Source organism: Herpailurus yagouaroundi, unplaced genomic scaffold, assembly GCF_014898765.1.
Source record: "Herpailurus yagouaroundi ecotype Mexico unplaced genomic scaffold, PumYag 140, whole genome shotgun sequence".
In the NCBI taxonomy this organism is placed as follows: Eukaryota; Metazoa; Chordata; class Mammalia; order Carnivora; family Felidae; genus Herpailurus; species Herpailurus yagouaroundi.
The window spans coordinates 19228797-19254310 of NW_024412395.1; the positions used below are offsets into that span (position 1 = coordinate 19228797).

Here is a 25514-nt window from a genome sequence, read left to right on the forward strand (position 1 = left end):
AGAGAGAATCCTAAGCAGGTTCCATGCTAAGTGCAGAGCCAGACACAGGCCTGGATCTCATGACCCTGGAATCATGACCTGAGCCAAAACTCAAGAGTTGGATGCTCAGCCAACTGAGCCATCCAGACACCCCTCTTCTGCCTATTTCTAAAACTAGTCCTAAAGCAACTTAAGTTGCTTGTTAAGTTCAGCTGAAGTTTATACTTTGATGGTTAATCTGTCTATTGGAATTTTCTGTATCAATTTCATATGTGGCAGCAGTGGGTCTGTGGTAATGAGCGTCAGCTTCAGATGATATAGATAATGCTGAAATTAATTATTTTTCTGCTTTTCTTAAAGCTATACTTAGGGTCTATTTTTATTTAAATCCAAGTTATTTAATGTAAAATTTAGTAATAATTTCAGAAATAGAAATTAGTGATTCATCACTTACATGTAATACCCAGTGCTCATCCCAAGTGTCTTCCTTATTGCCCCTCGCCCCTTTAGCCCATCCAACACCCTGCCAGCAACCCTCAGTTTGTTCGCTGTATTTATGTCTTTTATGGTTTGTCTCCCTCTCTATTTTTATATTATTTTTGCTTCCCTTGCCTTATAATCATCTGTTTTGTATCTTAAATTACACATATGACTGAAATCAATATATGTGTCTTTCTCTGACTTATTTTGCTTAGCATAATACACTCTATTTCCATCCACATTGTTGCAAATGGCAAGATTTCTTTTTTTTTTTTTTTTGATCTGTGAGAAATATTCCATTGTGTATATATATATACCACATATTCTTTATCCATTTATAAGTCCATGGACATTTGGGCTATTTCTATGCTTTAGCTATTGTCGATAGTGCTGCTATAAACATCGGGGTACATGTGCCCCTTCAAATCAGCACTCCTGTATCTTTTGGATAAATACCTAGTAGTGGAATTGCTGGGTCATAGGGTAGTTCTATTTTTAATTTTTTGAGGAACCCCCATACTGTTTTCCAAGGCGGCTGCACCGCCACCAGCATTCCCACCAGCAGAACGAAAGAGTTCATCTTTCTCTACATCCACACCAACACCTGAGTTGTTAATTTTAGCCATTCTGACAGTTGTGAGGTGGTATCTCATTGTGGTTTTGATTTGTATTTCCTTGATGAGTGATGTTGAACATCTTTTCATGTGTTGGTTAGCTATCTGGATGTCTTCTTTGGAAAAGTGTTCATGTCTTTTGTCCATTTCTTCACTGAATGATTTGGTTTTTGGGTGTTGAATGTGATAAATTCTTTGTAGATTTTGGGTAACCCTTTATCTGTTATGTCATTTGTAAATATCTTCTCCCATTCCATCGGTTGCCTTTTAGTTTTGCCGATTGTTTACTTCACTGTGCAGAAGCTTTCTATCTTGATGAGGTCCCAATAGTTCATTTTTGCTTTTGTTTCCCTTGTCTCTGGAGACATGTCAAGTAAGAAGTTGCTGTAGCCGAGGTCAAAGAGGTTGTTGCCTGTTTTCTCCTCTAGGATTTTGATGGCTTCCTGTCTTATGTTGAAGTCTTTCATCCATTTTGAGTTTATTTTTGTGTATGGTGTAAGAAAGTGGTCCAGGTTCATTCTTTGGCATGTCGCTGTCCAGTTTTCCCAGCACCACTTGCTGAACAGACTGTCTTTGTGCCGTTGGAGATTCTTTCCTGCTTTGTCAAAGATTAGTTGACCATACATTTGTGGGTCCATTTCTGTGTTCTCTATTCTGGTCCATTGATCTGAGTGTCTGTTTTTGTGCCAGTACCATACTGTCTTGATGATTACAGCTTTGTAATACAGCTTCAAATCTGGATTTGTGATGCCTCCAGCTTTGGTTTTCTTTTTCAGGATTGCTTTGGCTGTTCAAGGTCTTTTCTGGCTCCATACAAATGCAGGATTGTTGTTCTAGCTCTGTGAAGAATTCTGGTGTTATTTTGATAGGGATTGCTCTTAGGAGCTCATCTATGAACTATTCATTTTTCATGGTTGTATTTATTCACTTATGTCCCTTGTATTACAATGGCCTTTACTCTGATAGCTGTCATATTGTTTACTGAAATAAAGTTGATTTTCATCCATTTCTTACAGTATTTTGTCAACTAAATACATTGGTGGAACCTAGTATTTTTAAATGTTTGTTCCTACAATTAAATTAATGACAATAGATATCTTTAAAAAGGACCTTGTCTTCCTTTAGGGATTATATTACCCACAAATGTGAATGGTACTTAATTTTTTTCTGCTTGTTCCTTACTCTTTTAATAATATCCTCATCAGTTAGTTGTTTCCCAAGGACAGTAACCGTAAGATATGAACTGAACTGAAGGTGAATAGAACTCAAAATCATTTAACCAGTACCTTTCAACATTACTCAGAGCTGCTGGATACCCAAGCACATGTACATTAGCAGGCATTTTGTCTAACATTTCGACTGGTGACTCTCTAAGGTTTTCAATACAGTGTAACCTCAGTTATTTGAATGCTATGAATGATGTCAAAAAGCTTTAGGGTTCTCTTTATCAATATAATCAAAAGTTTGGCTAAATATAATGTTTATGATGTACTTAAAGAAGAATGGATTGATAACACAATTACAACTAGACATTCAGATCACTGAAGTTACACTGTATTCTTATTTTATATCTTCTGGAATATGAAGAAGGTTGTAAATCAGAAAACCTTAGAGATCTGCTCCACATTGAATAAATGCAAACTTACCTTTTCCTCATAGGCAAATTACCCGCTCCAGCCTTGAACCAGTGGTGTTGTGGATGTCAACAACCCGGTGTCCACTGGGGTGTCTCAATGGAGCGGGAAGTTGGCGATTGCAGGGCAGTAAATTCAGGCATCTATAAAAGAAAGAGGTAAGACAGTCTTAAGGTTAGCTGAAATGCCTGCCAGTGCTATTTGGTGTGGGAATCCAGCTGCTCTTAGAAAAGTTGCCAGGCCCTTGGTTAAACCTTAGAGTTGACTTTGGAATAACTCTTGCGCCCAAGTATAGACACCTTCAATAAAGAAAAATGACTTTGAACAGCTACAAAAAAAGTTGATATAAGTAAACAGGGTAATCCTGTGACAGAAATAACATACTACCATCTTCAGAACTAAATAGACAACCTTGCAAATTCCTACTGAAGAAAGCATTTTTTTTCTCATCAGTTTGGTCATGATGTTGTTTTTACTCTTGTTTTTGTTCTTCTTAGTTCTGTATACATATAGCTCTGTGTGGAGATCTGCCCTTCGTTTCACCTAAGTACGTTGTAAAATAAAGATTTCTTCAACTTACTTAGATAAGTTTTATTTTTAAATCTTGTTTTGCATAATTTGACAGGATATAGAAACAGTACTTTATTAAAAATTTACTAGGTTAAAACAAATATTCAGAAGCATTCCTTAAATATTCTACATAATGATATATATGGACATGTTTGCTGCAGATGTTATTACTTAGGTTTATTTGGTTCAGAAATGTACTTGGTATTCACAGTATATTACATCACTGTATAATACATATTTAAGCTATATTTAAAAAACTACTCAGGGCTTCAGTTAACCTTTCTTTGTACCTCTAAATATATTTTTATGTACCATGTATTTCAGAAGAGTAATTCCAGTTTTATAACAGGATGTTATTAAGTCACAAGAGTATTAAATAAATTAATTTGTTGAAGCTGACAATATATTTTAGAAAGGGAAGTTTTATGTAATTTTGATTTTCCACGGACTACAACCTCATATATGTCTTCAGGATGTCATTAGAACTTGCAACACTTCTGTAGAGGAAAGACAAATCAGCCATAAGATGTATTGTTATAATTTTATAATTATTACTTTAGGTTACAACTTTAACCTCCAAAAAAGCATTATTTCTTTTTTAACCTGTTTCAATTAATATAAATCAAAGATGTACCCTGTTATAATTAAGAATTCTTGGTTGCATTTGAAATTAACCTCTTAAGTTTTAGTTAAAGCAGCCACAAAAAATTTTATTACTTTCAGTTATATCACACCAAATGTAAGAATGTAATATAAGATACAACACTATACTTTATTCTTTTTCCCAGAATTTTTCCTTAGATTTAGAGGAGGCAATGCAAAGAGGATAAATAGGCTTTGAGTCTGCCATACCAATGCACCAGCTGTGGCTCAGTCATCCACTTGCCCTTGACCTTGGACAGTTGCCTAAGCCATTTGAACCTCAGCTTTTTTCAGTAATATTTATAGTAATAACAAACTTCTACTGAGTGTTTACTTTTTAAGTGCTATTCATTTATTAATTCACTTCATTTTCAGAACAACCCTTTGAAGTAGGTATCCTGTAATTCAATTTACAAATGAGGAAACTAGGGAACAGGAAGGTTAAGTAACTTGCACAAGTCCTGAAGCAACTAAAGTGGTAAAGCTGAATATTTGAACCCAAGCAGTCTGATTCCAGAGCCCACAGTGTATTTTTCATATGGCCTTTCAGTCATAACATAGAGCAGTTAATACCTTCTCATAAGATTATTATGAAGAGTAAATGAGATAACATAAATATTTATTATTAGTGGCACTAATGAGTGGTAATTTGCATTGTTTTGATTACTTTTCATAACATGTTGTATTTAACTTTTCTGTAAATATTGTGTACTATCTTTCCTGTTCCCTTCGTGGTTTTTTTAGACCTGATCAGAAATTCAATGAACATATTAAGGATGATAAAGGTGAAGACTTTCAGAAACGATATATCCTCAAGAGAGACAACTCCAGCTTTGACAAAGATGATAACCAGGTAATCTGTCACAACTGCAGCTTTTTTCTAGGTGCAGGACTTATCCCAACTGATCATTTTCCCGAGAATTAATTGTTTTCGTTCCTTTAGATGAGAATACGTTTGAAAGATGACAGAAGGAGCAAATCTATAGAAGAAAGAGAAGAGGAGTACCAGAGAGCCAGAGACCGAATATTTTCCCAAGATGTATGTACTGATTTATATTTAGATCTCACTGTTAAAATATATGCTAATTGCATTAGAGGGGAGGTCACTCCTTTTATAATCTATTGATCATTTATTTGTAACCGTATCTGTTATATTTAAAGTCACTTGTTAGAAATACTGAGATCCATCTTGTTCATGTTAATAATAGTTTATAAAATGCTACATTGCAGCAGTTATATAAATATTTCAAAAACTGCATGTTTATAGACTACAGAGTTGTAGTGTTGAACTGAATATATAGTTAGTATAATTTTTTTTCCTTCCAAACTTTTTACAGATTTGAGATTTTTAGAACATTCATCATAGTCTACAAAATCATGAACTCTAAGTTCTACTTGGTAGTAGATTTTTCTCAATAAATAACTTATTTCTTTTAAAGTAAAACTAATTTTTAGATTAATATTGTCTACTTTTTTAAGTGATTATGTGAAAGAAATCTTTAAAGTGGGTAATTATTTTATACATATATTTGAGAAGAGATTTAGTTTGGTCTGACCAGTGTCTGTTAAGCACCCATTCTGTTTAGTACTAGGTTTTATTCATGGATATATGAATGTATGTAATTTGTGTTAACATTGCCAGAGATGGAAATTTCAATGGTAAAAAAACAAAGAATAACACTAAAATCCAAACTATCAGTTAATATTCGTACAAATCTTATTGACCACCTATAGTAGGTGCTATGCTGGGCACTGGAGGACACATCCGTTTACACTTAAAATAAGTTATCCCCCAAACAGTGCTATATATACATATGGTAGGTATTATCATTGTTTTTATCTTACGGATAAGGAAACTGAGGTTCAAGGAGGCTAAGTAAAGTAGCAAAAGATCATATAGCTAGAAAATGACAGAGATTGGGATTTCAGCCCAGGTCTGCTGTCTTCAGAGCCTGATAAACTAGATGTAATTCTCTCTGTAGTTTCTAAGATTGATGAGGCCTCTACCCCGATGAATAGCCAGGTAATGACAATACGATATGTGATGTAGGTGGAGACATGAAGGTAAAATAAGGGACATGGCAGAAAAGCATCACAAAACAGAACTCAGGAGTGAGAGGAAGAGTTAGCTTCCAAACAGACTCCAAGGGAGTGAAATGTTCCAAGTAGAGGGTCAGTATTTGCAGAGGCCCAGAGTTAAAGGAGAAGTTGACACATGAAGACTAAAAAATTCAGAGGAGCTGGACTATAGCCTACGTGACACAGAAAGTGAGGAAAGTTTAGATTAGAGAAATAAGCAGGAAGCAGATGACTTGACCCAGGAAGCAGATGACCTGTCCCTGAAAGCTGGTTAAGGTGGTTGGGCCTTTAGTTAGAGCAGGAGGTAGCAAACTTTTCTGTAAAGAGCTAGATAATTAATATTTTAGGTTTTTAGAGTCATGCGGTATTTTATTGTAACAACTCAAATCTACCTTTTTAATGTGAAAGCAGATGTAGAAAATACATAAATAAATGGGCACGGCTGTGTTCGAATAAAACTTTATTTGCAAAAACAGGTGGCTGACCATAGTTTGCTGACCTCTATGCAAACAGCGGAGAGCTGTTAAAGGAGGAAAGAGATGTGATAAGATTGACATTTTAGAAACACTTTTGTGGCTTCTATTGTTTAAATTGGATTAAAAGGGCAAAACTAGTAGCTGGAAAACCAGTTAGAAGACTGTTATAATAATACAAGCAAAAATGGTGGTTGCCCGAGCTAAGTTCATAGCATTAGAACAGTTTGGTTCTGAGCTGCATTGAGGTATAGCTGCTTGCTTGTTCACTGATACAGTCACAACCAAAGCACAGGTGATCAAAATGTTGAGTGAATGAGGTGGAATCTTTAGATTGGTGTACACCTTCAGTATATAATAGTGAAAAGGGGTTCACTTTTTGGAAGAGATTATTTGAATTTCAGGTTAATTTGTGCCCCAGAAATGAATGGCTTCTGTTAAAAGTAAGCATAGTGTGTCCAAGCCAAAAATAATTTCATTGTTATTTATTTATGTCCCCCTATCACTATTTTGGATTTTTTTCGCAGGGCTAAATGATAACTTATTAAATATTACTCCATGTGTTTTTTGTTGTCATCACCAGTTTATGTATTTGACAAAAGCTCAACTTCTTATATCTCTTCTTTCTTTCTAGTCCCTGTGTTCCCAAGAGAATTATATTATTGACAAAAGGTGAGGGAATTTTTAACATTCATTTGTTAACTCTCTGATTGATGCTAATAAAAATAAAAATGTCTCATTAAAATGCCAACAGAATCCAAGACGAGGATGCTAGTAGTACCCAGCAGAGGCGTCAGATATTTAGGTATTGAAAGCATGTTTTCATGCAGTATTAAAAACTCAAAGCATTTTTTCTCTGTTCTTTCCCCTTTTGTCCTATTAGCTTTTCAAAGTTTTCTTTCTAAATTACAGAGTTAATAAAGATGCTTCAGGGAGATCAACAAATAGCCATCAAAGCAGCACTGAGAATGAACTGAAGTATTCTGAACCACGACCCTGGAGCAGTACAGATTCAGACAGTTCCCTCCGAAACTTCAAGCCTGCTGTTACCAAAGCCAGCAGCTTCAGTGGAATCTCGGTCCTGACAAGAGGTGATAGTTCTGGGAGCAGCAAAAGCATAGGCAGGCTTTCAAAAACAGGTATAAATATTTGTCTAGAACTGTGCAGTCATAACATTCGTTTCCCTATTGCTGCCTTAGCTCTTTATTTATCAGATGGCTTCTGTAGTTATCCTAACATCTAAAATTCCTACCAGCAGTGCATTGAGCAGCTCCACAGTACTTCAGAGGTAATGGGTGTATTGACATTAGGATTCATTCTCTGCTCAAGAGAGATTTACAAACATCAGTTAAAGTAAAAATCCTCTCTTGTGACATAAACTTAATCAAGTTAGTTCAGTGAAATGTCATCTGTTGTTTGAGTCCCCAGAGGTGGTTGGAAATTCTCCATTGCTTATTTATAATTAGAAGGCATGGTTTCTTACCTAGGATTATTTAACATTGGTTGCATTTTCAGCTAATACTATCAGTTATTGATTGTATTTTTCATGATAAAGTCCTTCATTTGCCATTCAAAGAATCAGTAAAATTGCTGAGAAGTTTCTGAGGATTTTTCAAGAAAAATAATGTGATGTAATTATTCTGAATGAGTGAAAATTTTAGTAACATCCTCATTCTTCTAGTTTCTTTGCTTTTATGGTACCTTACATTTAGGCTCATACATTTTCTCTTCACCTTTACTAACTGGGTTTAATACTAAAGACCCTCACATCTCTCTTAGGATCCTTGCAGATCTTTATTTGTATTCCAAAATTAGCTTTAAAAGTTAGCAGAAATGGCTATCTTTAGCCTATCTGGGTTATCGTAGACATAAGGTATTGTACAGGTAACATGGGAGAGATTTAGAGGTGGCCAAGTATTTTTTTATTAATCCTTGTCTATAATCATTGCTTTAAATTAAGGCTTATGAATTGCACTCGTCACCCTTTCTTATTATAATGTGCATATTAAAAATATCTTAGTGTATATCATAGAATATTGCTAAAGATAGGTAAATTTTGTTAATATAAGAAATATGTATATGCACAAGATATGCATTTATTTGGGAAACAAGTCATCATAACAATAACTATGAGAAGATCATTTAGAAACACTGCTGAATTAAAACATTTTAAGATCGTGTCCTATTTATAATCTATATTCTCTTCAGAGATGAACCATTATTTAACTCTTAATGGGAAAAATTATTTTTGGTAGAGTTTTTTTTCAGGGGTCATTTGGCAAAACTTAAAATAGAAGAAGGCAGTCTGTATAAGTGTATCATATTTGTTTATTTCATTCATTAAAGAGTAATTCTCCATCCCAGAGTCAACTCTTACTTAAAACCTAGTTAACCATATACAGTTTAAAAATCTTTTTCTTTCTTTGATTGTCTTATTATCCAGTTTTAGCCATTTTACTGAAAGTCAGTAACATTTTCAGTCTCTGGGTGATAGAAAACGAAATAGATTGCAAGGATAAAAACAGCTAAAAATAAACTATCACATTTATTAAGTTTATTCTCTTGATAGAGAATTTATCATTTTTGTTATCTCCTATACTACTCTTAATCTTTCTGTGTTCTTATAGATAAGGGGTTTCTGGTATAAGAGATTTGGGGCATTTGGCTGTGCTATGTTCTTTTTCCTGGGGAAAATTATAATCTGTGTATTCCTAAGTGTTAATCTAAAAGGTAAAATGTACATAAGTTTGTGCTTTGGGGAATGTGGGTAATGTGCTTTTTGTGGCTGTCTGTGGCTGTTGTTATTATAATCTTGCTTAAGTTGCATGCTTTGGCTATGACTTCTCTGACAACTTATGTGATCAGTTTGCTGTATTAAACTTGTTGATGATGGGGAGGGGAAGCAAAATTATATAGTAAATCAAAAATAGCCATTGCTTTTATGTGGTAACTGCATGTTATGTAATGTGGATTTTATTGTTACATATTTAAAGCCTTCGTTTTTATATAAGGTTTAAAAAATCCATATTTTTCATTACTCCTCCCTAGGTTCTGAGTCTTCTGGTAGTGTAGGGTCATCTACGGGCTCTCTTTCTCACATCCAGCAGCCTCTTCCAGGTACAGCTCTCAGCCAGTCTTCTCATGGCGCACCTGTCGTCTATCCAACTGTCAGCACTCATAGCTCTCTTTCCTTTGATGGTGGCCTAAATGGGCAAGTCGCATCTCCTAGCACTAGCTTCTTTTTGCTTCCCTTGGAAGCGGCAGGCATACCACCTGGCAGTATTCTGATCAACCCACAAACAGGTTGGTATCGAGAAAAAGGTGTTTATTTCAGTTGAGATATCAGGAGTTACTGAAAAATAAAAACTGTATTAAATGTATTATTTGTATATGTGTTGTCAATTTTTTATTTTTCATGAGTAATTAGCATTTTCCCTAGAACTTTAATAAAACATTTCTGCTAGAAAATGTTACAAGATATATTTATATCAGGAAGTATTTTTCTCTTTGTGACATCCAGACATCACCTTTTAGGCTAACCATAATTGAAAAATGGTTCATTTCTTAGAAATGAGACAATGACCATTGAAAGAGCTTTATTTGATTTAAAAAAGTAAAAATTATCCTGGGGAAAATAGTATGCATTTCATGAGGAAGGAGAAAGTAAGCAGCTCTTATTCATTATAGAATGAAGGAGAAAGAACATATAAGTTATTGTCCTTCTGAATATACTAATTGTTTTCTCCTAAGGAAAAGGTAAGGCACATTTTATTATTAGAAAAAGGAAATAAGTAGTCCTTATGAATTAATATTGAAGACACATATTCTTTGCAGTTAGGTAATAATTCTCATCTTTTCAGCATGTATTATGTATCATGTACTGTGTTAGGTGCTTGAAACACATTCCTTATCATCATTACAATCTTGGTAGGTGAAGTCCCCATTTATGTGTAAGGAAACTAAACTTCAGAGAGATTAAGAAACTGCAGTCATAATACATTTCATTATGCATGTCGTATGGGCAAATATAGAAAACATCTTTTAAAAGATCACATGAAGTCTGGTCTCTATTCAAAATGTTATGGCACAGTAATTTTGTGAAAATGAGAACAACCTTATAAATCATTTGATAACCTTTCTTAGAAATTCGTACACTTAACTCATGTGGTCACATCAGCACGGCAGTAGTTGGGCAAGATAGGTACAGGCGAGAGTGTCTCTGTGTGCTCCTGAACCTTTTCTTTTGTTTGTTGTAGAGAAGACTATGGCTTGGAACTCATTACCTTCAGATTTCTTTGCATCTGTTTTTTAAGATAAAGTATTGGAACATTTGTTTCTATTAGAAGAAATGAATATTCAGAAATTCCATTTTTGCTTAATAACCATTATCTTCTTCTCCTTGAGATTTATTATATTACTAAACTTCTTGTTTTTCTGGAGCAGGATATAAGATGACTTAATATACTATTTACTATTACTTTTCATTCAAAACATTTTAATGATTTTTCAATGATATGAAAGATTCTACTGAATAGGAAATTATAGAATGAGCAACAGATCAACCTGTAATTGAATTGTATTCTTAATTTTAAATGAGTCCAAAAGTGATCTCTTTGCTTTTTGAGAACAGCATTACAACACATCCAACGTTTTCAAACGGCCCTTAAGTTACTTTTAAGCATGCTTCCAATCATATCTTCTCTACCATTTTTGTTCAAAATTACATAACACTCAACAAATACCCAGCATTACTTGTTTTCATATAACTAAATTATCAAGAAACTTAATGAAAATTATTTGAATTTGAAGGACTTTTCCCACTTGGTATCAGTGGAACAATGTATTCTTCTCTTCCCACAATTATTTTATTATGTCATAAGTTTCAGAAAGCAAATAGGGGGTTTTACCATGGAAGAAAGGATATTATTAAGACACTTTTTAGCAATTGTTAAGTCAGATTTCTCTTAACTTCTCTATTCTTCCCATTCTAAATGGGTATCATAGTATATTTCACATAGTCCCTTTTTTTCTGTTCTTTTTTTTTAAAATAATATAGTGTATAGTGTAAGGAAAAATACTAATCTGTGTATCTATTTACCTCTGCTCTGAAAAAAAAAAATTCTGGAAGAAGGGTATCCAAATTATTAACTACAAGATTATGGGGGGATTTATTTTCTTTCAATCCCTATTTATTGGTTATTTTCCCACAATAAAAATATTTTCATAATAAGAAAAAGTTGTTCAGAATGTATGTGTAGAAAAGAGTAAAATTCATTTACTTAGGCACTTCAGATATTCCCCCAGTAATTAGTAAGCAATAACAATAAGCCTGTAAATCAATATTAAAGGTTTTTTTCATACCTGTGAATCAAGCTCACTAGAATTAAAAAATTATTTTACAAAATTATTCAGAGTTCACAACTTACAACTTTAGAAGTTATAAAATAAGGACTCTGCCATCAAGTCCATGATTTGAAATTTGAAGCTGGCAAGCATTTTTAATTTTCATCCAGTGTTAATTTCACTAATTAAGCATATGCATTGTGGTCTATAAATTAGCTCTTTCTCACTACGTAATAGAGGCTAATTAATAACGTTCCAGTATCCCAAAGTCAAGAATTTTTTCTTAAAACTGAAATCGTTAAAGCACTACAGGACCACAGTCCTATAACTGAATCCCTTGAGCAAGATATTCAGAATTCAGAGTTTTTTGAAAAATGCTGTGTATTGTAAAATAACTCCAGGAGGTTTTAGAGCAGCACCTACATAGTAAAACACTGCAGCAGAATTTTCAAGTATTTACTCTGTGAGAAACTTAACAGAAGACCATGGGGGAAGGGAAGGGGAAATAATAGTTGCAAACAGGGAGGGAGGTAAACTACAAGAAACTTAAATACAGAGAACAAACTGGCGGGGGAGGGAAAATAGGTGATAGACATTGAGGAGGGCACTTGTTGGGATGAGCACTGGGTGTTGTATGTAAGCCAGTTTGACAATAAATTATATTTTTAAAAAATGAAAAAAAAATTTACCCTAAGTGAGAAAAATAAAGACTATTAAAATAGGCTCAGGTAAGGTCACACTTTGTTTCCTCTGCTAAGAAAATCTTTTGGTCTTCAGAAACTTGGCTTTGAGATTTTGAGTAAGGATTATAGACCTGTGTTACAGATTGTTCATAGAAATGACCTATGTTCGGTCTCAATTGTAAATGGTTTTTTTCCCTCCTCTTATAATTTTTCAGGTCAGCCCTTCATAAACCCAGATGGAAGTCCAGTTGTGTATAATCCTCCTATGACTCAACAACCTGTTAGAACCCAAGTGCCTGGACCTCCACAGCCACCTCTGCCACCCCCACCACCTCAACAACAAGCAGCTAATCACATTTTCTCACAGGTGCACATATCCGTGATTACATAATGCTAAGCTCACCTTCCTTTATATATTTGGGTTTAAACTCACTAATTATAATTATAATTGGGCTAGCCCAAGTATCTCTTAATATTTAATATTAATTTAATATTTAATATTTTATTAAATATTAAATTAATTTAATATTTAATATTCTGTACCAGTGATGTCCCGCTCCGTTTGTAGGAAGAGAGGTTAACTTCACAGGATTTTCAGCTAATAAATACAGAATATATATTGGAAAGAAGGAAATTTCATATCTCATGAGCCTATGTGGTGAGTATGTTCTCCGTATTCTACAACAGCAAGAGATGGACAAAAGGAATAAAAAGAAAACTAAGATTATCCCAGTGAGCTAATAAGTAAGTTGTTCTAAGGTTCAACAGATCAAGAAGATAGAAGAAACTTAAGTTGCTCAAGTTCGGCAAGGTACTTTGCATCCCACCTATTCTACGAAAGAGGGAGGCAAAAACATTCTGAATTAGAATTCACAGAAGCACTCTTAATAGTATCTTGAATTTGTAGAAATGTTTAAAGTTTGTACATACACTTTCACATTCTGGTTATTCCCATATAGATGTATTATTCATCCTTGGGGAACTTGATTATCCCAGTGTAAACTCAGTTACTTTTGTTCTTTTAAAGGTTGTATAACATATCAAAGACAGCTTGTACAGTTAGTTACACCTCTTTTTCTCCATAAGACTATCTAAATATTCCACTGGTGAGAACTTGTAGAATACTTTCTTATGAAAGAAGTATGGAGATAAACTTGAACTAGGGAAATTTCATTAATTTTATTGGCAAGTTATATAGTTTGTGTAGTGCAAGGGTAAAGAATATATGAGCAGTGGTAATGTCATCAAATACTTTCAAAGTTTTGCAAATAATTGTGCCTCTGGCAATTAAGACTCCTAATATTGGGCAAGGTAGTTTATATAAAGTAGGATTTCTAGGTTTTTGATGTGCTTTTAAGACATACAAATCTGTGGGGGCGCCTGGGTGGCTCAGTCGGTTGGGCGACCGACTTCGGCTCAGGTCATGATCTCACAGTCCGTGAGTTCGAGCCCCGCATCGGGCTCTGTGCTGACAGCTCAGAGCCTGGAGCCTGTTTCAGATTCTGTGTCTCCCTCTCTCTCTCACCCTCCCCTGTTCATGCTCTGTCTCAAAAATAAATAAACGTAAAAAAAAAAACTTTTTTAAAAACCAAACATACAAATGTGTGAAGAGGAAGTTGCCTAAAAACTGTTTCCAAAGACTCCCATATCCACTTCCCAACCCCATTTGATTAAAAATGCACAGGTACACATTGGAGTACATAAAATGCCCTCCCTGGCCTTCTCTGCCTTGCCTTCATTCAGTTAGGTCCTGAAGTATTTCTCTTTCATCTTGTTGTCAGTTGCCTATGCCTTGCTACGTATTTCACCAGGAGCTTTATAAGACTGATTTTCATTTCATTCAGTGGAAATAGTATTTGTCTGGTGGCTTCAAAAAAGTCTAAGCATTCATCTATGATTATATATTTCAGATTATTATCTTTTAGAAATAATTTTGTATGATTTAGATATGAGACTATCCTAAATAAAGGTGTAGATAGCTTAGTTTAGAAATAGAGCCTAGGGGCACCTGGGTGGCTCAGTTGGTTGAGGGTCTGACTTTGGCTCATGTCAGTGATCTCATGGTTTGTGAGTTCAAGCCCCACATCGGGCTCTCTGCTGTCAGCAAGGAACCCGCTACAGATCCTGTCCCCCTCTCCCTGCCCTCCCACCTCATTTGCTCTCTTTCTCTCAAAAAAAAATAAACATTTTAAAAAAGGAATAGAGCTTTAATGGACTATAATTTGAAATCTCAGGATATGCATCAAACTTTGTGGTTGATTGTCCTGGTGTTGCTTCAGGTGTTTCAGGTAATTCATCATCAGATACCAAAATAGAGAATTGATGAACAAATGATATTCAGTAACTACTTTCTTTCTGCACTGAGATAATCCATCCATGAAGTTTCAAATAACCAAACAAAATAATAGTATGATTTCCAAAGCCTTCAGATGGGCTGCATTTCTCAAAACCAGTCACTTTTAAGTGGATATTGTTTTGCAGCCATTTGCAATTTAAGTAGGAAAAGGAAGAGCTAAGGCTTTTCCTTTTCTAAGTGGTGTCAGAATTTCACTTTGAACAACGAGTCTTCCCGCCCACATTTGTCTCATTACCACTTGACACTCTCGGAGACATTAATTCATACCACTGGTGCTCATCGGACTCCTCTTTCTTTTATCTTACGGCCGACTAAAGCTTTTGTTTCATCTGACACTTACATAGTAGGTCAAGATGTCTGGAAGAAAGTTATGTCTTAATGGTTGTCTGACTTAATAACACATTGAATAGCCTGTGCTTGGAAGTTCTAAAACCACTGCACCTCATTTAGTGTGATATGTGCTGTCATCTGTTAGGAAGCTTGCTAATTTCTAGTCAAGAGGTTAGTGAGGAACCAGTGGCTCTATAGATCCTTCAGTGTTTACCTTGTTTAGTACTTTTGCTTTAGTTCTAGATTTTTTGTGAGATTCTATTTTTTTCATTTTTTAGAAACTATTGTGTTGATTTTGTGGGGGAAGTGTAACTCACCATACACGTCTGAGTTGTCATAAGACTTTCCCCTTATTTAGATTATTTCCTTAGGAAGCTTATTCAGTTCGCTTATTTTGCATTTTCAAAGTATTCTTTTAGGAAATACTGTCCAGAGATTCATGTGTATACATTTTAAGCAAAAGTGAGAGTTTTCGTTAGATAAAATGACCTGGGTTCCTCCAGTGCTTGCTTACATGGCTGTCTACAGGTCACTTATCTTACTCTGACTGTCACCTATATAACATGGATTATGAGAGTCTTTAAGCCAGTATGTGTATTACCCTTTTGTAATAAACTATCTAATATAAATATAAGACTGGGAAACTAAGTCAGATGCCACTGTTAGCCTACAGATGGCCAGCTTTACTCCTTAAGCTTTAAAATGATTAAAACATTGTTCATTTTCTATAATGTCTGTTTTTGAGTGTCCCTGGGAAACATAAAACTTATCCTTTTTTTTCTGAAATGCAGAAGTATATCCTTAGTGAAAAAATTTCAGGTCACTAGTTTTTCAGCTCCACATAGCATCTACTCTCAACCAAAATTTGTAGTTTCAAGACAAATGTGTTTATCTTCCTTGTGTAAAAGAGATAAGTTTATGTCTGTACATGTGCCTGTATGTATGTGTGTGCTGTTCTTTAGGCTGTTACTCTTAGTGGCACCCACAACGTATTGTACTTTAAAAACTGCTAAAGTTAAAAAAGTAAATAAATTTTTTAAAGTGAAAATTGTTAGAATTCAGGCCCTATGGTCCCAAAAGAGTATTTAATCATGCCTTATCAGATAGTAATTGGCATAGATACTATGTTAAGTTTTCATTGTCTGATAATGAATGAAGTTTTTCTTTTATTTAGTTTTATAATGCTAAATAGAACAGCCCCTCCATCAAACCAGGAAGTAAGAATGAGTGGTTTTGTTTTTACTGACTTAACCTAGGGGTTTGGGTTAGATAATAGGATTTGAAATGTCTAAATTACCTGTTTCTATGAATCTAATAAATATTTTTATGAAAACAAATTATATATTAAAACATAGGTATGTTTTTTAAATTTTTACTGTGTAGAGTTTCTTCATTTAGCATTGTTTTTGTTGTTTCCTATTATCGTTGTTTAAGATCACTTTAAAAATATAGTTTAAGCTGTTGTCAAAAAAGTGTAACTTTCCATTTTATGCAATTCTTGTAACATTTTATTCTGACATTAACATTGTTTGCCAACCTGTTATTCCTTAGCCTGTTCGTCCTCTGCAGTCCTCTTCACAGCCTGTTCAGTACTCTACAGCCCCTTACCCATCCCCGCTCCTGCCAGTCTCACCCACCCAGCAATACTCCGTGGTACTATATCTCTATTCACCTCCTGCATTGTTTCTGTGGGTGGATGTGTGATGGATGCTCATGAATGTGATTAACGTGATATGATCTTTTGTGACTATTTAAAGTCCTAGACACATATACTGAAAAAGTGTTTCTAACTTGTATTAGAAATAATTTACTGTCTACTGTACAATATTTGTTATATTGACTTATTACAGTGATTATATAAATCCCAATTTTTTCCTGCTTTTCCACAATGAAATTATTTTCAGGTTGACAATTCTAGTCCTAAGATGGTTTAGCTACTTTTCTCCTTGAGATCAGTGCGATCTGTGCAATCTTGGAGTGGCAGCCTTCATCTGGGTTTAAGGCTTTCTGTTCTTTCCCCAGTGCATAGGTCCCGTAGACTTATCCCAGTTATTAGGGTGAATTGGAGCTTATGATTACATAAGACATTCTTCTAAGTATATTCCCAAGAAGATCTCTAGATATTTAATCTGTGACTGTAATGAATGGTACCTTCTTCAATCCAAAGTATGCCCTAAATTCTACCTCTCAGAGTTTACAAGCACCAGGGCCATGTGTTCTCTCTGTGACCTTCTATAGTTACTAACTATATGAGACAACAATGTAAAAGTTGGAATGGAATTCCTGCCTAGGGCCTAACACGAAATGAGTATTCAATAAATGTTACTTCCCTTCCCTTAAAATGAGTCTCCCTAAACAGCCTAATAGACTTTTCCCAGTGGTGCTGTTATTTTTTTAATATATGGCATCAATATTTTGACACTACTTTTTAGGTTAAATTACAAGCTGTGTCTTAAAATCACTTGACATTTTGTAGAAACATTTTCTTATATTGAGAGTGTTTTTGCGTTGAGCTGGGGGCAACCTTATTTACCAGCATTAGCTGTGAATGATTTTCAAAAATCACTTCCAATCTGAAAAAATAAAATTTTGCCAACATTGAGAAGATCAAAAGTATCAATGAACATAACATAAAAGCCTCAAAAGTGTTTTGAAAAATGGCAGATTGTTGGAATAAGAAAATGACTTTTTTTCAAGACGACTCTGATGGTGGTGTATAGTTAAAATATTTGGCCAGATTACTGTGTAATTACAACTAATAGGTATATTTTAGTACATTTTTCCCTTTTGAAAGTATTCATTGAATTAAGCTAATAATGCTAGAGTGTGTCAGAGCAAGCATAAAACCATGTATTTCCAGTCATTAAATCAGGTACCCCTTTTCAGTTCCCTGTCTTTTCCATAGCTGTAATGTACTTTGCAAAAACCAGCAGACTAGAAATTGCAGATGTGTCGACTTTGATCTGACAACTCAGTTGCCACAATTTTTTTTAAGTAACTTTTTCCAAAATTCTCCTCTTAACAAAATGTGGTATATATTGTTGCCAATCTCTGGCTCTTTGGGAGCAAGGGGATGCCATTTTAACCCCATTTTTGTCATTTCAATGATATTATCTAGACTAGTCAGAACTGGTCCTTAGGCTGTTGAGTGAGAGAAAACATTTGTCAGATGGCATGTACATTATAAACCTCTCTTGGCTGGACATGATTGCCTGCTCACCAAGTAGCAAAAGCAATAGGAAACTCATCTCGATTACATTTGTCAACATCTGACTTTAGGAAGAGACTGAAAAACCCTAGAGAAGAATAGAATTTATGGCCAAATTATTTTTGAGAGATTAGAAGACTGGGGTGGATTTTATGCATTTTTTTTTTCATTTGTGCTAGTATATTCAACAGGTGTGATAAGATAAACAGAAGTGCCTAGAACCAGAATCTTGCCTTTTAGGAAAAGGGGTAGAATAATTAGTACTGTGCCTTGTTAGTTACCCGGTCCTTGAAGTCCTTTGAGAAGATGTTAATTATATAATATAAGTATGTCCAGTTTTCACTTCACACATCCTTATGTGTCTTTAATCATCATTTAAGTAAGTGTCTTTTCATTTTTTTGTGTGAAATGTTTTTACACCCTACTCTTCTGCATGCTTTGCAATCCATTAGATCTACTTTAAAAGTAATTTATTAATGACAGCATTATAATACTCCTACTTTCCTGCCTTAGAGTTCTAATTTTATTGAAGCTGTTCTATTAAATCAAATCTGTTATAGATACATGATACCCATACTACTGCAGTTCATCTTCAAATACATGAAGTTTTTTTTTTTTTTTTAGAAGTTTGGTTTACGTGTGTACGGAAGGCTTACTGATTTCTGACTTTTCCCTTTTTTTTTTAGCAGGACAACCTTGGGTCTCAGTTTAGCCACATGAGTCTTGCCCGCCAGCCATCTGCAGATGGTTCTGACCCTCATGCCACCATGTTCCAGTCCACTGTTGTTCTTCAGTCCCCACAGCAGTCTGGTTATATCATGACGGCAGCCCCTCCACCACCACCGCCACCACCACCTCCTCCCCCTCCTCTGCCACCTGGGCAGCCAGTCCCTTCTGCTGGCTATGCTGCCTCTGGCCATCCTGTCAGCCAGCCTGTGCTTCAGCAGCAGGGATATATTCAGCAGCCCTCACCACAGGTACGTCGCTTTCTCACCTTTTAACCTTAGAGAGCTTACTTTTTATTTCACATGGAGAGAATCTGTGAGAATGTGTATATAAACAAAGCTGGCCATCATCTTCCCTTCTCAGCCACATAACTAGTAGATACTTCAGTTGGATAAAGTATGTCACTTCTGAGTTTCCTTTTGACTGATAGATTTGTTTTAATTAGCTTACAAGAAACACAATAAGGTAGGTACACCATAAAAATAAACTGATGTGTTCAGGTCGGTTTAGGGAGAAGTAACATCATAATACTATCAAAGCTTTCAATGCAGGAACATGTTATCTGTCTACATTTACATGAATATTCCCTAATTTTTCCCAACAGTATTTTGTAGTTTTAATTATACAAGTACTGCATATATTTTATTAAATATATCTCTAAGTATGTAATGTTTTTTAATGATATTTTAAAGGAGATTATTTTAAAATTTCATTTTCTGTTCATCATTTGCTAGTATGTAGAAATAAAGTTGATTTTTGTGCATTTATCTTAAATCCTGTGGACTTTCTAAATTTAATCTAGTACTTTTTTACAGACTGCTTAGGATTTTCTATATTGAAGACCATTTCTACATATATTATCCTTTCCAATATATATGCCTTTTATTCCTCTTTCTTGCCTTATTGTATTGTCTATGAGCTCTGATGTTGAATATACACACAACATAACAGGGGGAAGTAAATTCCCTAGAATTCATTTATTAACTTAAGGCTAGGTTTTGAAAGTATATATTCTTCCTTGTTCCCAGTCTTAGGGGAAAGCATTCTGTCTTTTGTCATTAACTGTGATATTATCTGTGGGGTTTTTGCCCTCTATGAGGTTGAGGAAATTCTCTTAGTTTGTTGAGAGTTTTTACCATGAATTGAGTATTAAGTCTTATAAAATGTCTTTTTCTTTGTTGAAATGATCATGTGATTTTTTTCTCCACTTCACTCTCTTAATACAGTGAATTATTCTGACTGACTTCTGAATGTTGTTAACCTTTTATTTCAGGAACATACTCCCACTTGGTCATGATATAACATCTTTTTATATATCACTGGATTCATTCGACTTTTCTTATGGATTTTTGCATGAACGTTCATAATGGATATGGGTCTATGGTTTGCTTCTAATGTCTTTTTCAGGTTGTAGTATCAGGGTGGCACTGATACTGGCCTCAAAATGAATTAGATATTATTGCCTCCTTAATTTCCTAAAGCACTTTGTGTAGGACTCTTCTCTTCTTAAATGTTTGCTAGAATTCACTGATGCATCCCATCTGGATCTGGAGTTATTTTGTGGAGAAGATTCTAAAATTACACATTCAGTTTTTTAGTAGATACAGAGCTAATCCAATTTTCTATTTCTTTTTGGACCAGATTTCATAGTTTGTATAATTTGATTGTATTGTCAAATTTATTGGCAAACAGTTGCTCATAATATCCACCTTATAATTTTAGTATCTTGAAGATCTGTAATGGTATCACCTATGTAATTCTTAATGTTGGTAATTTCATTCTTCTCTCTTCTTTGTGTCTTATTTACTTAAGAGATTTATCAATTCCATCGATGTTTTTAGAAAACCAATTTAGAGTTTCAGGGCACCTGGGTGGCTCAGTCAGTTAAGCGTTCTCTTGATTTCAGTTCAGGTCATGATCTCTCTCCAGCTCAGGCATGCATATTCATATTCTCTCTCTCTCTCTCTCTCTCTCTCTCTCTCTCTCTCTCTCTCTCTTTCTTTCTCTCTCCCCCCTCCCCCTCCTCCTCTTCTTTTCTCCCTCTCCCTCTCCCTCTCCCTCTCCCTTCCCTCCCTCCCCACCTTCCTTAAACAATTAAAAAAATTAAAAAAACAATTTAGGGTTTCATTAATTTTATTATCCATTTTCTGTTTGAGCTACTTCTGCCTTTACCATTATTTTCTTCCTTCCACGTATTTTGGGTTTATTTGCTCTTTTGTTTCTGGCTTTTTAAGGTGGAAGCATAGATCACTGATTATTGATTTGTTCTTCCTTTCTAAGTTTTATAATGTTATAAATTTCCCTCTAAAGCACCATTTTAGCTGCAATTCATAAAACTGGATATGTTGTGTTTTTGTTATTTCATTCAAAATCTCTCTCTCTTTTTTGTATGTGACTTTTTTGACCCATGATTTGTCTAGAAGTGTGTTATTTAATGTCCAAATATTTGGGGCTTTCTAAATACCTTACTGTTTTGATTTCTGTTTTAATTTCATGTGGTCAGAGAACCTACTCTAAGATTTGTTTTGGAATCTCTTGAGTCTTTTTTTATTTCCCAGTATGTAGTCTTTTGGGGGCAAGATCCATGTGCACTTGAAAGCATTTGTATTCTATCATTTTAGTGTTTATGATTGTTTTGGTTTGTTTTGAGGTAAAGTTCACATAATATAAAATTAACTATTTTAAAGTGAACACTTCACTGACATTTAGTGCATATACAGTGTTTTGCAACTATCACCTCTCTCTAGTTCCAAAACATTTTTATTTTCATCACCCCAAAAGAAAACTCTGTATTCATTAAGCAGTTATTACCCATTTGCCCTATCCCCCAGCCCTTGGAACCACCAATCTGCGTTCTGTCTCTAAGGATTTACCTATTCTGGATACTTCATATTAATGGAATCATGCCATATTGTTACCTTTTGTGTCTGGCTTTTTTAACTTAACACAGTGTTTGAGGGTTAATCCATGTTGTAGCATATATCAGTACCTCATTCCTTCTTAGGTCTGGATAATATGCCATTGTTTGTATATACCACCGTTTGTTCATTTTTCAACCATTAATGGGTTTGGGATGTTTCTACCCTTTGCACATTGTGAATAGTGCTGTTATGAACATGGAGGTACGTGTATTTGTTCAAGTATCTGTTCTCATTTATTTGGGTATATACCTAGGAATAAAATTGCTGAATTATATGGTAATTCTGTGTTTAATTTTTTGAGGAATCACCAGGCTTTCTATGGTGTCATTTTATATTCCTATCTGCAGTGTATTGAGGTTCCAGTTTTTCCACATTTTGGCAGTAACACTTATTATTTACCTTTTTAAAAATTATCATTATCCTAGCCATCCTTTGGGTGTGAAATAGGTATCTCATTGTGGTTTTGACTTGTATTTTCCTAATGATTGGTTAATCATTTGTTCATACGCTTGTTGGCCATTATCTGTCTCCTTTGGAGAAATGTCTGTTGTAAGTCCTTTGCCATTTTTTTCAAGAGATTGTCTTTTTGTTGAGTTGTGAGAGTTCCTTATATATTCTGTATACTAGACCCTTACCAGGTGTGTGATTTGCAAAGATGTTCACCATTCTATAGTTGTCCTTTGACTTTTTGATAACATCCTTAATTAGTCATCAAAACTTTAATTTTAATGAAATCCACTTTTTCCTTTTTTTTTTTTTTTTTTTTTTTTCATTTTACTGCTGATACTTTTAGTATCATATCTAAGAATCCATTGCCAAATCCAAGGTCATGAAGATTTTATCCCTGTTTTCTTTTAAGAGTTTCATGGTCTTGGGCACCTGAGTGGCTCAGTGGGTTTAGTGTCCGAGTTCAGCTCAGGCCATGATCTCACACTTTGTGAGTTTGAGTCCTGTGTCAGGCTTTCTGCTGTCGCTGTCAGAGCCTGCCTTGGATCCTCTGTCCCCATCTCTGCCTCTCCCCTGCTCACACACACACTCTTTCTCTCTCTCTGTCTCTCAAAAATAAACATTAAAAAAAAAAAAAGTTTTATGGTCTTTAGCTCCAATAGGTAGATCTTTTATCCATTAGAGTTAATTTTTGCGTATGATAATGAGGTGTAAGAGTCCCAACGTCATTCTTTTGTGTGTATTTATTTGTTCTGGTATCATTTATTGAAGACCCTATTCTTTTCCCATTGAATGGTGTTGGTACTCTGGTTTATTGGTATCAAATAAACTCTTACTTTTGCTATTCTGTGTTTCTACCTTTATGCCAGTACTGCACTATTTTATTACTATACCTTTGTGGTAAGTTTTAAAATCAGGAAATGTGAGTCCTCCATCTTTCTTCTCTCTTTCTTTCTTTCTTTCTTTCTTTCTTTCTTTCTTTCTTTTTTTTTTTTTTTTTTTTTAAAGAGACAGAAAGAGCAAGCGGGGGAGAGGCAGAGAGGGAGAGAAAGAACCCCAAGCAGGCTTCCTGCTGTCAACACGAAGCCGGATGCAGGGCCTGAATTCACAAACCGCTAGATCATCACCTGAGCCAAAACCGAGAGTTGGACATTTAACCAACTGAGCCACCCAGGCACCCCAACTTTGTCCTTTTTTAAGATTGCTGAGGCTACTGAGCTATGTGGCTTATGGTTCCATATAAATATGATGTTTGGCTTTTTCACTTCTGCAAAAGACACCATTGGAATTTTGATAGAGATTGCATTGAATCTGTGGATTGCTTTGGATATTATTGTAGCTTAATACTAAATCTTCCAATCTTAATGAACATGGGGTATCTTTCCATTAATTTAGCTTGTCTTAATCTCTTTCATTTTTTACTTTTTTTTTTTTTTTTTTTGCATTTATTATTCTCTAAGTATCAGTTGAGTCAGTGTTGTTGGTTAGATTCTTTTAGATCTTTTGTCCAGTTCTGTCAATAAGTGATAGTGGTTGGGGTACCTGGGCGGCTCAGTCAGTTAAGTGTCTGACTTTGGCGCCCTGCATGGGACTTTGTGCTGACAGCTCAGAACCTGGAGCCTGCTTCAGATTCTGTGTGTGTGTCTCTCTCTGCCCTCCCCCACTCACACTCTGTCTGTGTCTCTGTCTCTCAAAAACAAATGAACATTAAAAAAAATTTTTTTTTAATTAAGTGATAGTGGATTGGTCTATGTCTCCCTTAAATTCTGCCAGTTTTGTATAGTGTTGGAACCTATAGTAAGCAGTGAAATGTTTTTCTCTCTTAAAACCTATTTTATCTGACAAATCTAGTGACTTCAGCATTCTTTTGATGAGCATTTAAGTGGTATCTTTTTTTATCTTATTTGCACGCTCGATATTTTTTTTTTTAATTTTTTTAATGTTTATTTATTTTTGAGAGGCAGAGAGACTGAGCACAAGCAGGGGAGGAGCAGAGAGAGATTGAGACACAGAATCCAAAGCAGGCTCCAGGCTCTGAGCTGTCAGCCCAGAGCCCAATCTGGGGCTCGAATTCATGAACTGTGAGATCATGACCTGAGCCGAAATGGGACACTCAACTGACTGAGCCACCTAGGCACCCTTGAATGCTCATTATTTAAAGTCTATCTTTTGCATATAGTGTATAGTTCATCTTTTCTGTCCTACCCAGTCTCATTGGAGTGTCTGGTCCTTTTATCTTTAGTATGTCTATTGACATGGCTAAATGCAGGGATACCACGATGCTATTTGTTTTCCATTTGTTTTATCTCTGTTTTATTCCTGTATCCTTCCTTTCCTGCCTTTTGTATTATTTGAATTCTTTTAGTATTACATTTGATTTTTCCTTTGTCCTTTTTTTCTTTTGCCTTAAACAATGTCTTTTTTTTAAGTTTATATACTTATTTTGAGAGAGAGAGAGCGCGCGTGCGCGTATGCATGCACGTTCACTCATAAAAGCAGGGTAGGGGCAGAAAGAGAGGGAGAATCCCAAGCAGGATCCACTCTCTTAGTACAGAGCCTGACACGGGCTCACACTCACAAAACCATGAGATCGTGACCTGAGCTGAAATCAAGAGTCAGGTGCTTAACCAACTGAGTTACCCAGGCACCCCAATGATATCCTTTTTAATTAAGGGGGAGAAAAGAATATACTGTTATTTATATACATACATATACTGAAAAGTATAATAATGGATTAAGATCTGAAATCAGGAAAACCTATTGTTTGCTGATACCTCCAGGAACAGTTAAGGGACCACATGTGTATTGTATCTAATGTTTCAGAATCAGAAGAATGTTACAGTAAATTTAGGAGATTCTTGGCTTATAACTGATATAGAAATTATGTACTCCAGCTGGTTTCCAGATGAAATGGGCATTCTTTAAGATGTCTACAGGTGTCTCTTTGAGAAGTATTCCAATTGGAAGAGCAGAACCTGAAAGAGCTTATGAAGCTACTAAAGTTAATTTACCACATATTTCTACATCAC

The 25514-nt window shown here is 35.0% G+C and overlaps 1 protein-coding gene across 14 annotated transcripts in view; it reads left to right on the plus strand.

Moving 5' to 3' along the window:
* R3HDM1 (R3H domain containing 1) overlaps positions 1 to 25514 on the plus strand; it is a 206357-nt gene that overhangs the window by 106941 nt on the left and 73902 nt on the right. For 5 of the 14 annotated variants that reach the window (XM_040474936.1, XM_040474937.1, XM_040474935.1 and 2 more), the window contains 9 exons: positions 4664 to 4772; positions 4863 to 4958; positions 7106 to 7143; positions 7226 to 7276; positions 7384 to 7610; positions 9520 to 9774; positions 12713 to 12864; positions 16735 to 16836; positions 19078 to 19368. In XM_040474936.1, coding sequence (XP_040330870.1) covers positions 4664 to 4772; positions 4863 to 4958; positions 7106 to 7143; positions 7226 to 7276; positions 7384 to 7610; positions 9520 to 9774; positions 12713 to 12864; positions 16735 to 16836; positions 19078 to 19368 — 1321 coding nt within the window. Of the gene's footprint in view, positions 1 to 2732; positions 2866 to 4663; positions 4773 to 4862; positions 4959 to 7105; positions 7144 to 7225; positions 7277 to 7383; positions 7611 to 9519; positions 9775 to 12712; positions 12865 to 16734; positions 16837 to 19077; positions 19369 to 25514 lie in introns of all 14 variants that reach the window. The other 9 variants (XM_040474949.1, XM_040474939.1, XM_040474945.1 and 6 more) reach the window with 9 other exon arrangements.